Source organism: Arachis ipaensis, chromosome B8 (genome assembly GCF_059453495.1).
Source record: "Arachis ipaensis isolate K30076 ecotype BB chromosome B8, ASM5945349v1, whole genome shotgun sequence".
Classification (NCBI taxonomy): Eukaryota; Viridiplantae; Streptophyta; class Magnoliopsida; order Fabales; family Fabaceae; genus Arachis; species Arachis ipaensis.
In genome coordinates this window covers 54,745,393-54,758,847 of record NC_142443.1, presented here as the reverse complement: position 1 = coordinate 54,758,847, position 13,455 = coordinate 54,745,393, and the positions used below count along the sequence as shown (strand labels likewise).

The window sequence follows — 13,455 nt, the reverse complement described above, 5'->3', positions numbered from 1 at the left end:
AACCGAACATATTCATTATTTTCAACATTTGAAAATGAATTCTCTTTTCACAAACCAATCCCATTTTTTAAAAAGTGAAAAGATAAAAACGAAAATCATTTTCAGAAAATGAAAACCAAAAACAAAAACAAAAAAATATTTTCATAAGCCAATCAGTCCCTTTAGTTTCAGTGTGTCAAAATCTAGTTCTACACAACAACATAGCCACAAACTAATCATCTAGAGTATGTACAACAAAATCATTTAAATCATCCTGCTTAACAATCATTTCACTTTTCAGATTTAATTTTGAAAAGTTATGGAACTTTCTTTTCTTCCTTTTTTAGATTATAAGGAACATTTTCTTGGTAAATAGTCAATTAATCATTAGTTGAGCCGTCACTTTCCTCTGGTTTGACGAAAAATTCAATATGAGCTACCCGACCTGGTTGCTGATAGCCTATAGAATCAACATAGGAATGTGAGGCTAATGGTTTGGCAATTGAAACCAAATGCTGAACTTTCAACATTCCACCCCTCCCTATGCTTAACTTGCTTCCTCTATTTTCTTTAATCACACTGCTAGGCATATTAGAAGTTGTTGCTTTCAAGAACTTATATTTATACCTGGTAAATATATGCAAAGAAAAGACAAATGAATTTACAGAAATGGTATTTGTCATGTAAGAAATATTCAGAAAAGGGAAAAAAAAGTTATTACTTCACTGAAACTCGATTATCACACTGAAATGCCACTAATAGATCAGAATTTGCATAATACAGGAAGTCTATCTGGAGAGGGAGAAAAACAAAAAGATGAAATATGATGAATATGATAGATAGTACTGGATCAAAATTAAGGAAAGCAAACAAAATCCAAGAATTGAGAAAATGTATGCTAGACTAGGATATTATCTTGTTCATTGTTTCCTCCCCTTTGATCCAAATAACCTAAAGGAAGCAGACAGAGTTTTCGTGATGGACAATTGTTCATTCAAATCATCAAATGCTTATCACTAGACAAAAAAACTATAGCTAAGATGCAATTTTATTTCTTTTAAGTATATGAGAACCACGTCTTGTTAATTATAGGCATTATGGAGTAGAACATGAAGCCTCAGTTACTATTGGCTAACACTACAAAATGTATAACCTCTCTGTTTCAGTACCAAATTGATCTATTAGAGTCTGTTTGGAACTGAAAATATAAAGAAATGAATTCATTTCTAAATTCAAAACTCATATTAACCCTAAATGCTAAACCTGTACAACTAAATTCATCTATTGAACTATCAATTTATCAAATGTGACTAACCAAACTCTTATTGCATAGTCACTCTTAATGATGGGCATTAAGGCATGTTACTATCAAAATATAATTAGTCTAAACTGCAACTAGCATGTAACCATTTATGAATTCAAACTTGAAGCAAAATGGACCTGCAAGTCTCCATGTCCTTCGGCTCTTAATGTAACAGAAGGAGGATCTGGCTCTAAAATAACCTGGATGCTTGACCCGGGCCATTCAAGATCTTCAATAGCTTCCTTTAGAGCTGCAGACTAGGCATAGATCAATTACCATTAACATACAAACAGAAATGTTTGCCGTCTTGTTCTATAGTAATTACAAGCAAATGTTTCATCCATGGATTACAGATTAAAAAATGGTAGAAAAATCAACCTACTCATTGTACCAAAAGGTTCATTGATATCTCGAATTTGTTTGATTGATGGGATTAGTTAGATACCAAGTCATTGGAGGGATAGTTTACCTTAACTGTAAAGGTTAAGGGATTTGTCCCAGCTGGTTCAAAATTGTAGTCCCATGCAACTGTTTCGGGAATTCTTGTTCTGATCTCTGCACAAATGCTTGCATCCATCGAATCTACAGATCTAAAGCAAGACAGAAAAGACACCTTTACAAGGTTGTTGGTGGAGAGACTAAACATCGTAACTCCTAAGAGAATTAATTGATTTAATTCATTATATATATTATGCATTTAAACCATCTTTGTGGCTACTCAGCAGAATAACAGATTCAACAAGTTCTTGACAAACAATTTGTTTAAAAAAAAGGAAACAAAGTTTGACAGGAAGAAGTTCTACTGAATTGCCGTCCGTAATTAATTTTTGTTCTATCAATCACCTTTGTTTCCAGCAATACAAGATACTTAGTTTCAGAACTTGTGGGTTTCGAGTTAAAATTGTGGGGAGCTAGCTCGTGGAATATATTGCAACTTGCAAACCGTGAGTGTATGTATGTCATATATTGTTTTTCCCCTGTAGAAGATGGTTTTTCACCTGGAAGGGCATGTTATTCTTTTCTTTTCTTTTCTTTTTTTTTTTTTTTTGATTATTTTCTACAGTCCAATTACTTTGCAAGACAGACTGAATTTGTACTAATCACTAGCTGTTAACAGTAAATGGATCTCAGAATGAGCATTGGGTTATCTATTAAGATCCATTCTAATCAAATGAGTGCCAACTGCCAACAAGTATCTATAGAGTATCAACAGGTTTTAAATTGTTGTCGCAATTGTGTTGTGATCCTAGAATATGGAGGGAAAATCAATTACAGTTGCAGCATTTATGAATCCCTAAATACAAACTCCAATCCTTTAATTTTTTCCGAATCTGTAGCATAATAAAGTAGCTAAGGCATTTAAGATGAAAAAAAAAAAATGCAAAGAGGAAGAGGTACACACTTGAGGAGAAGCTGCATATCAGGACCTGGATATTGAATCTGAATGGGGGTGGAGTGAGCAGGAACCGAGAAAGCATTCAAGCATTCCACAAAAATCCCCAAACTAAGTCCAAAACGAGGTCGTACTTGAGCGTTATAATCATAGCGAACGAACAGCTGAATAATGAAACAAGTAAATTAAAGCGGGAAAATTCAATTTAAACCCTAAAGTAGAAGCCGTAAATTGGATGAAATAAAGGTACCTCGCGTTTGAGATAAAGCTTGGCTTGGAGGCAACCGCTTTCTTGAACGACGAGGACAATGCCGTGTTCGGATAACTCCAAGACGGCGTCCTGGTGGCGCTTCCATCGAACGGCGGAGAGGGCGTCAACAAGGCCTTGAATGTGTTCAAGCTGGCACACAAGCTCTGGCCTCTCCTCCTCTGTACCCGACGCACTCATTCTCACCTCTCACTTGCTTTGATTTTCCAGTTCACTAGTAAAACGCTTCAGTGTTCACTGGGTTTTATCCAAATTGACCCAATACTCCCAAAGAATCGGATAAAGGGTGAGATTTTGGTATCAAAAAGGCTTTAATACTCCGTTAAGGGTGACAATATGTGCCTAGGAGAGTTTCATCTAATTCGGTCGGATACTGTTCGTCAATCCAATTCGTAACGGATAGGATAAAATACCGGTAAAATTTTTATGTGGGTCGGATAGAATGAGGGTTAAGCCTCGATCCTCCTTGACCAATTCGCACTTTATATGTATATGTTATATACTTATTCTTTTTAAAAATATGTTTCAAATAGATGTGAAATTAAAGACTTCTTACTAAATACAAAAGATCTTTAGCTATTAAAAAAAATTATGAATTGATAATTTAATCAATTAATCTCCACATACAATCCTTTTCGCTATACAAGTCTTACAAGTCCTGAAAATCATTTGCCCCTAAAACGCGCCTCTACTGACACGTCTTGTCCACACGCCTCCTTAACAGATTTTTCAATCAATCAACGCGCGAATATATAACTTCCTTTTTCGAAAGGATTTCATTTCCTTTTTCGAATTTCTTTTGTGTTTTCTTACCTTCTCTCTTCGATCTCTTTCGTGCGTTTCTCTATGCGTTCTCCTTTGCCGTTTACGTGCGTTTCTCTCTCTGTTCTCTTTCTTCGGTTTTTTTTTTCGATTTTCATTGTTTCTGAAATCATTTTGAAGATAATGGATGATTCAACTTCAGATTGTTAGCTGAACCAGAGCAAAGTGGATTTTGAATTTGAATCCAATGAACTTCCTGAGGTATGGTTTAATTCCAGTTAATAATTTTGTTAGTAGTTTATGATTTGTGGGGTCGAATAATGTTGTAAACCTTGCCTGTGAAATTTGTTGTTCATTGTTCGTTGTTTAAACTGAATGTAATGTACAAGTTCTGATAATTTTTTGTATTTTATATTCAGACTTTAGGGTGTAAATCAGGAATATTTGGGTATATTTTAGGAAAGTTTGTGTATATTTACAGTTTATGACTTTTCATCTTACTGAGGGTGAATTGTCTTATTCTTTTAGTTGAATTGTTTTAGTTTCTGTTTGATGATGATTCATGAATCTGATTTTTTTTATTTTTTATGATGGTTTTATAGTTGTATTTTCATTCTATAGTTTATGCTTGTTTTAATATGGTGTATTTTGAACTTTTCTAGGTGTATTTTGCAGTCCCTCTGTGATGTCGATTAGCAGTTTGTTCCCAAGGTTGGGATGACTTTCAACGCCCTTGAAAATGCTGCAAAATTCTACAAGGATTATTCGAAAGCTGCAGGTTTTTCTACAAGAGTTCGGAGCACAAATAAGAAGGGAAACGAAATTAAGAATCAATTGATTACATGTAGCAGAGAGGGAAGATGGAAATCGAAAATATCTCCAACGAAGAAGATAAACCCCTCAGTAGGATTAAATTGTCCTGCAAGGATTTATATACACATATCGAAGGAGATCGGTATTTGGATCATTTCCAAGATTGTGTTGCATCATTCACATCCTTTCTGTGCAAATCAAGCAGAGATGCTTAAACAACACAGGGAACTAAGCATGTCCGTGCATCGTACAATAGAGAATAACGAGGAAGCTGGTATCTGACCAAGCAAAAATTACCAATCATTTGTGGGAGCAGCCGGGGGTCACCGCGAGTTAAATTTCATCAAAAAAGACGTGAGAAATTACATCACAAGAGAAGTGCAGAATGTTTCGGAACTAGACGATGCAAAAGAATTTGGAAAATACTTATTAAGAAGGAAAGAGAAGAATCAGAATTTATTTTTCGAGCTCGAACTCGAGGACGATCAGTCGATTAAGCTTGTTTTTTGGGCAGACGCAAGGAGCAGGGCTGCCTGTGAGTATTTTAGAGATGTTATTTCATTCGGCACCACTTACAATACAAACAGGTAATATGCTGTTCTGGTTTATGATGTTGAATTAATGTTGTTTTATAAATCTGCTACAGAGGTGTATATTGGATTTTTTGCGAGTAGAAAGTCATTATTTGGGTGTATTTAACGATTTTAATTATGTTTTGTCGTAATCTGTTTCAGGTATAATCTAGTTTTTGGTTCTTTTGTCGGGGTGAATCTCCACGGTTAGTCAACATTTCTGGGATACACTTTGATAAAAAAAACGAAGATATTCAATCATTCAAATGGTTATTTGAATGTTGGCTTCATTGCATGGGACAAAATGCTCCAAAAAAGGGATTCTTACCAATCAATGCGCATCGATGCAAAAGGCTATCGAGGCTTGTATGCCCACAACAATTCACCATTGGTGTATTTGGCACATCATGAAGAAGATTCCAAGCAAATTAAATGGCTACAAGGAACACCTTGAAATCGAACAAAAAATGAGCCATGTTGTTTGGAACTCTCATACCAAAGAATCATTTGATAGGAATTGGAATGATTTTCTGATGAAGTATGGTCTTGTTGACAACAAGTGGCTTTCATGTAATGTCTTTTAAAATCTGCATTAGGGGTGTAAATTGCATGGTTTTTGGTGTATTATAATTTGATTTAGGTGTCTTTTGCAGAGCTTTACGAAAACTGTCATATATGAATTTCAATTTATCTCGATCACCACTTCTGTGCCGGGATGAGAAACACACAAAGGAGTAAGAGCATGCATGCCTTTTTTAACAAGTTCATTACGCGAAATAGCTCACTTATCCAATTCATCAAACAATACGATAATTGCCTTGGAAGCAGGGAGCAAAGAGAGAGAGAATCGAATGCTGCAGATTTTCACACCGTCATACCATGTGCGACAAAATCCTCAATAGAAGCCAGTTTCAACAGGTGTACACTCACCAGAAGTTCAGGGAAGTCCAAGCATAATTCAGAGGAAGGTGAATTGCATCACAAGATCAACAAACTTCGCTCTAGGCTCTTCGGTATATGAAGTTGTAGAACAAGTTTCTAACTCAACATTCAACAAGTTTGCGGTTACATACGACTTGGTAGCAGCCCAAGTGAAATACCAGTGCTTATTATTTGAGTCAAAAGGGATATTGTGCCGTCACGCCCTAAACGTGTTAAGCTTTGAACGAGTAAACAAAGTGCCACCGAGATACATATTGGAACGATGGAGCATGAACGTAAAGAGGAGGCATACACACATCAAGAGCAGCCACAACGAGCTAGTGTTTGAGCCAAGATGCAAGAGGTTTGAGGAATTGGTGTTTTGTTTACAAAATATATGCGAATTTGCATCAGAATCCTAGGAGCTCACAGCCATTTTGCACCGCGCCTACGATAACATCGTGGTTGAGATGCAAGAACTGAAAGCCAAAAGGAAGGGATCATGTTCGTTATCTCACGAAGATGCTAACTTGGAACCTGTTAACGAGCTTCAATGCCCTCCAAGTGTGAGAACAAGAGGACGTCCAAAAAATAAACTAGGTTCAAAGTTAGACAGACAGATTGCAAATGTCTCAAAGAAAAAGAAAACAAAAGCTCTAAGCGAGGTAAAAGTGATGTTCTTTAAACAAGGGGTAATTGAGTTTTTTTTTGTTAATAGTTTTGCTAATATGTGAGTTTTTTTAGTTGAACCTTTTTTATGGCGCATCAGTGGTGCAACCAAATTTCATCCAATATCATAGACATGTTATAAATTATCAGTTCAGAGATCCAGCAGCAGGGGATAGGTTTTTGGGTGTATAGTGACAGTATTTTGGTGTATTAATCAATTTTTTTGGTGTATTTCTACATTCTCTTATTTTTTCTATTTTTTTATATTTTTCAGATACTGCTGTTTGTATTGGAAATTAGTGTGTTGTTTATATTTGTTTGTTTTAAATTTACAATACATATACAATTCAATTCCTAAAGAGGTTAACAATTCAAATTTCTGAATTCCCACAACTCTTGGCTGGTTTTTCCATGGAAATATGTAAGCACTCAATTTGGGTGTATACCGTTTATTTTTTGGTGTATTATGAAAGTAATTTGGCGTATTAGTATGTTTGGTGTTGTTTTCCTTGATTTTTTTCAACCTATAATTGACAGCTTTTGAATATAAAACAGACAGTTTATTTATGCAAAAACAATTTATAATAAGATTGGATTAAATATTCACAAACTTTACAAAAATTGTTCAAACTATTACAAGACTACACAATATTCAAACTAATCATTGTCAATATGATATGAATTTATTTGACAATATAGACTTAACAACACTGTAGATGGCTTAGACAATCTTATTGCTTCGCTTTCCCTAATGGCTGTATCTCTGTCTCGATTCATCTCATGAAACAGAATTTGTGAAGCATATTCAACTCTAAAGTGGTCTACCTCCGCCTACAGTTTAAAAGAATATTCTTTTAATCAACTCTGTTAATTTAGTAAAGTAATAGAGAGTTATATAGTTTTAAACACAATTACCTGTGTCTAATTGTCCCAGTTATACTTCCCTTTTTTAATGTTTTGAGTCTCGATTATTTCAAGCCATTTCATTACATAAATAGCATAATCATAGCTGAAAACAAAAAATAAATTAGCAAATTAAAATAGGACAGCAAGAGAAAATACAATTTTTAGAGAGAAAGATTTATACTCTATTTTTTTGCCTGAAATGTTAATGTATGGTGGTTGAATTTCACGATCATCTTTCTTGAGAGGTGCCCCCCGGCATATACCTCATTCTAGAAATCACATACCCCTAAAAACAAAAAACAAAGCAAAATATAAGAAAGAATAATTTAATACCTGATTACATCCAAAGGATCCCATACTACACCTTATTTTGAACAGAACTACACCCAAATCCTAAAATACAAACAGCACAATCAACTTACAACAAATTTATTTAGCTTAATTCTAGGTTCGAAGGGATATGTCTTGTGATACGGGTCAAGGATATAAAATTTTTTCTTTCTAACATCAGCCACCCACATCCACCAATGCTCTACATAGCAAACAGGTGCAAATATCTGATGTATGGCCACATTGAATAGTGTTTTAATTTAATTGGCACATAACCAAAGAATTCTGATAAGAAGTTTTAGAAATGAAAAGTTACATATGGATAGGATGCCAATTTTTTCAGGTCCAAAAAAGGTATGAACCTTTTGTAGTCTTCAATCTTAAATGGCTTTTTTGTTTTTGGCTGTAAACACTCGCCGCCTTCATGATTCCCAATAGCCATGTTCTGCAGCATTTGTGAAAGAGAGAAAGAAATATTTAATACACCCAAAACATTACAGAAATACACCTAAAATTGAGTTCAATACACCTTACTGATAAACCATTATTTTATGGTATATTTTGGATTGAATTTAGTATATTTTATCAATTATTCTCACACTTATTCATGTAAATTGCATGCTTTTAAGTTTCCTTCCTAATTTTGTGCTATAATTGAAAACATGCTTCTTTGGCCTTAAAATTGCTAATTTGTAATTATCTCTTATTACCATTCGATGTCGTGATATGTGTGTTAAGTGTTTTCAGGTTTTATAGGGCAGGAATGGCTTAGAGGATGGAAAGAAAGCATGCAAAAGTGGAAGGAACACAAGAATTTGGAAATTTGAGAAGCTGACCTCGACGCGAACGCATGGATGACGCGTACGCGTGACCGGTGCAGCAGACAAGTGACGCGCACGCGTAGATGACGCGTACATGTGGAAAGTTCAATATCCAGCGACGCGTATGCGTGACGAGCCTCACGTGCTGCAATTAACAGAAAATGCTGGGGGCGATTTCTGGGCTGCTTTTGACCCAATTTCAGGCCCAAAAATACAGATTAGAGGCTGAAGAGTGGAGCAGAAATGGGATTGACACATTCATTCATTCCATGTTTTTAGGTTTTAGATATAGGTTTCTAGAGAGAGAGGCTCTCTCCTCTATCTAAGCTTTAGGGTTTTTAGTCTTATTTCTTCTTAGCTTCAGAATTTTATCTTTAATTTAGTTTTCTTCTACCTTTATTTTTATTCTAGTATCTTAGTTTATCTTCTCTTATTGATTTTTTTATTTTCCCAATTTAGTTTATGAGCTCTTCTTGTTAGATTCAATTTCCTTTTAATGCAATTTGAGGTATTTCATTTTTATTGCTTCTTTCTTCATTTGTTGTTATTTATTCCTTGCAATTGTTAGTCTTAGATTTTACATTCTCTTGTTACTTTTCTATGCTTTTATTTTGTGCCTTCCAAGTGTTTGATCAAATACTTGATTGGATTTTAAAATAGATTTTTATGTTCTTGACTTGGATTGATTAATTAGAGACTCTTGAGTTATCAAAATTCTTTTGTTGATTAGTGATTGAAAGTTGCTAGTTGGCTTAATCCTCACTAAATCTAGTCTTTGATTAGAACTTGTGAACTTAAGTCGATTTTCCTCACTTGACTTTCCTTCATTTGTTAGAGGATAACTTAATGAAAGCGATTTGCACTTACCATTACAATTGATGATGATAATGAGGATAGGAATTCCAATTCTCAATCCTTGCTAGGACCTTTCTTAGTTGTTAGTTTATTTTTCTCGCAATTTATATTTTCTTATTCCTTATGTCAAAACCCCAAAAAGAAGTACATCATAACCAATAATAAACATACTTCCCTGCAATTCCTTGAGAGACGACCCGAGGTTTGAATACTTCGATTTATTTTTATTGGGGTTTGTACTTGTGACAAACTAATTAAACATTGACCGAGGATTGCTTGTCGGGTTAGAACTATACTTACAACGAAATTATTTTGAGAAATTATTTACCGACGAAAATCCTCTGTCAAGTTTTGACGCTGTTGCTGGGGAATTGCAAATGTGTGCCTTAATATTGGTTATTGTGAATATGTTTGCCTTTTGTTTCTTTGTTAGTTGTTGCTAGTTTTAGGAGTTTATTTTCATTATTTTTTGTTAGGTTTTGTTTTTATTTTCTCCTGTTACTATGAATTCTCATCCCTTTGGCTTTGAGTTTGGTTCAAATTATGTTGTAGAGAATGGAAGCTACAATGAGAACATGCATCAGGGATAGGACAATCAAAGGTGGGAGGAGCCTCAAGCTTATGGACAACCTTCTTGGCAACAACCTCCTCCAACATACTATGAGCAAGAACCAACCTTTGATGCATACCTATCCAATGGCTATGGTGGACCTCCTTGTGACTACCAATAACCACCCCCATAGGCCTATGAACCCCCTCCTCAACATAGTTTTGAACCACCATACTCACAAGCCCCCTACAATCAAACACCTCCATATGACCCTAACCCATATCCACTATACCAACCACCTTATGAGCCATATGAACCATATCTAGAACTTCCACAATTCTAACACAATTACTCCCAAGAGCCACCACCTCAATATACACAATCTCAATATCCTTATCAAGATGAACTACCTTCCTATTATGAGCCCTTTCTCCCAACCAATAAACCCTCGTATCCACCCCAAGCCCCAATAGATGATTCTCTCAGTTTACTACTTCAAGGGCAAGGAGAGATGCAAAGGACGACATTAGAACTCATAGCTACCTTGACCGAGGTAGTAAATAATTTAGCCTCCCTACGCTTCAACACTCAAAGTACCCCCATGGCCGCATGTGGAGAATCTAATGAGGAGCGTAGCATGAAGGAGAGATAAGAAACTCCGGTGGAGAATGAGGAGTTGGAATTTGTACTAGAGCAAGTTTGAATTTGATGTTGAGTGATGCACGGAAAACTTGTCTCTCAACAAATCTCCCTTCGGCAAGTGTACCGAATTTGTCGTCAAGTAAAAACTCACAATAGAGTAAGGTCGAATCCCACAGGGATTGATTGATCAAGCAACCTTAATTAGAAGAATGTTCTAGTTGAGCGAATCCAGAATTTGGGTTGAGAGTTGCAGAAAATAAAATGGCGGGTGGTGCACGAAATTGTGATCTCCAGGCTCAAACAAATCCTGGTAATGGCTCCAAAGCTTGGTGCTCTGATCTTAATTCATAATTGTCACAACTTCGATACAACTAACCAGCAAGTGCACTGGGTCGTCCAAGTAATACCTTACGTGAGTAAGGGTCGAATCCCACGGAGATTGTTGGTATGAAGCAAGCTATAGTCACCTTGTAAATCTCAGTCAGGCAGATTTAAAGTGATAGTGGTGTTTTCGAATTTAATATAATAAAATAGGGATAGAGATACTTATGTAAATCATTGGTAGGAATTTCAGATAAGCGAATGGAGATGCTTTTCGTTCCTCTGGACCTCTGCTTTCCTGCTATCTTCATCCAATCAGTCTTACTCCTTTCCATGGCTGGCTTTATGCAAGGGCATCACCGTTGTCAGTGGCTACATCCCCTCCTCTCAGTGAATAATATGCTCACGCACCCTGTCACGGCACGGCTATTCATCTGTCGGTTCTCGATCATGCTGGAATAGGATTCACCCTCCTTTTGCGTCTGTCACTAACGCCCAACAATCGCGAGTTTGAAGCTCGTCACAGTCATTCAATCATTGAATCCTACTCAGAATACCACAGACAAGGTTTAGACCTTCCAGATTCTCTTGAATGCCGCCATCATTCTAGCTTACGCCACGAAGATTCTGGTTAGGAGATCTAAGAGATATTCATTCTAGCTTAATTCATGTAGAACAGAAGTGTTTGTCAGGCACGCGTTCATAAGGGAGAAGGATGATGAGCGTCACACATAATCATCACCTTCATCACGTTCTTGGGTGCGAATGGATATCTTAGAAGCGAAATAAGAAGAATTGAATAGAAAACAGTAGTACTTTGCATTAATCTTTGAGGAACAGCAGAGCTCCACACCTTAATCTATGGAGTGTAGAAACTCTACCGTTGAAAATACATAAGTGAAAGGTCCAGGCATGGCTGAGATGGCCAGCCCCCAAAACGTGATCAAAGGATCATAAGGTAATCCAATGATGCCTAATACAATAGTAAGAGGTCCTATTTATAATAAACTAGCTACTAGGGTTTACATGAGTAAGTATTTGATGTATAAATCCACTTCCGGGGCCCACTTGGTGTGTGTTTGGGCTGAGCTTAAGTGTTGCACGTGCAGAGGCCATTTGTGGAGTTGAACGCCAGTTTTTGTGCCAGTTTGGGCGTTCAACTCTGGTTTTGGATCCTTTTCTGGCGCTGGACGCCAGATTTGGGTAAAAAGCTGGCGTTGAACGCCAGTTTACGACGTCAATTCTTGGCCAAAGTATGGACTATTATATATTGCGGGAAAGCCCTGGATGTCTACTTTCCAACGCAATTAGAAGCGCGCCATTTCGAGTTCTGTAGCTCCAGAAAATCCACTTTGAGTGCAGGGAGGTCAGAATCCAACAGCATCAGCAGTCCTTTTTCAACCTCTGAATCTGATTTCTGCTCAAGTCCCTTAATTTCAGCCAGAAAATACCTGAAATCACAGAAAAATACACAAACTCATAGTAAAGTCCAGAAATGTGAATTTAACACAAAACCTATTAAAAACATCCCTAAAAGTAACTAGATCCTACTAAAAACATACTAAAAACAATGTCAAAAAGCGTATAAATTATCCGCTCATCAGCGGGAATGTAAATAACAGAAAAGTAAATGCTAGAATTAAAGGACTGGAAGTAAATGACTGAAAATAAATTGCAGAATTGTAAATGGGAATGGGGGATTTGCTCATAAAAGTAAATGGCAGAAATTAAAGAGAATGGGTAAGATCAGAGATGGGGAGTTCATTGGGCTTAGGAGATGTTGCAATTCTCCGGATCAAGTTCATTTTCATCTCTTCCTCAATCAATACACTCATTGATCTCCTTGGCAATCTTAAGTGATTGAATTACAATTTCTTGCAATTCAATCTCTCAAATCTTGATCAATAGCCAATTCCTTGGTCAATTGCTCATGAGAAGAGATGAAGTATGGTCACTGATTATACCACATGCATTTCCCAAATCAAGTATTGAGAGGGTTATAGTCACATACCCATCCAAACCCAATTTGGTGCAGCATGAAAAAGCATTTCTAGCTTGATCTCTTCATTCCTCTTTCAAGGTTCAAAAGAGATCCAAGTTTGAATAGCTTCTCTTCCAAGATAACTACTCAATTGGATGAAGATCGAAAGCTTTCAAGTAAAATCAAGAGGAAAGATAGAAGAAGAATAATGAAAATTAGTATTGATCCATCAAATTACAACAGAGCTCCCTAACCCAATGAAAGGGGTTTAGTTGTTTATAGCTCTTGAAAATGAAAACAAAGATGGAGAATACATCATAAAACTAGAAATTGCAAAGAAAATAAAATACAGAGAGTAGTTCTCTTTTT

At 36.2% G+C, this 13,455-nt stretch overlaps 1 protein-coding gene across 1 annotated transcript; it reads right to left on the bottom strand.

The window, feature by feature from the left end:
* Positions 1-138: 138 nt before the first annotated feature.
* On the bottom strand, positions 139-3,322 carry LOC107614297 (PCNA domain-containing protein). The gene is made up of 6 exons (XM_016316514.3): positions 2,926-3,322; positions 2,685-2,839; positions 1,752-1,872; positions 1,420-1,539; positions 701-771; positions 139-606 (listed from the first exon to the last, which is right to left on the bottom strand). Exons 1-6 carry the CDS (start codon positions 3,121-3,123, stop codon positions 360-362), a joined length of 912 nt encoding a protein of 303 aa, XP_016172000.1. The 5' UTR covers positions 3,124-3,322; the 3' UTR covers positions 139-359.
* Between the last annotated feature and the right edge of the window lie 10,133 nt (positions 3,323-13,455).

Bases quoted from the DNA above. Each gene is read 5' to 3' on its own strand.
- LOC107614297 (XM_016316514.3), bottom strand. From the start codon at position 3,123: ATGAGTGCGTCGGGTACAGAGGAGGAGAGGCCAGAGCTTGTGTGCCAG. The intron at 1,873-2,684 runs GTGTGTACCTCT...GTCTTGCTTTAG, and splicing joins GATATGCAGCTTCTCCTCAA to ATCTGTAGATTCGATGGATG. The intron at 607-700 runs GTAATAACTTTT...TATATTTACCAG, and splicing joins GATAATCGAGTTTCAGTGAA to GTATAAATATAAGTTCTTGA.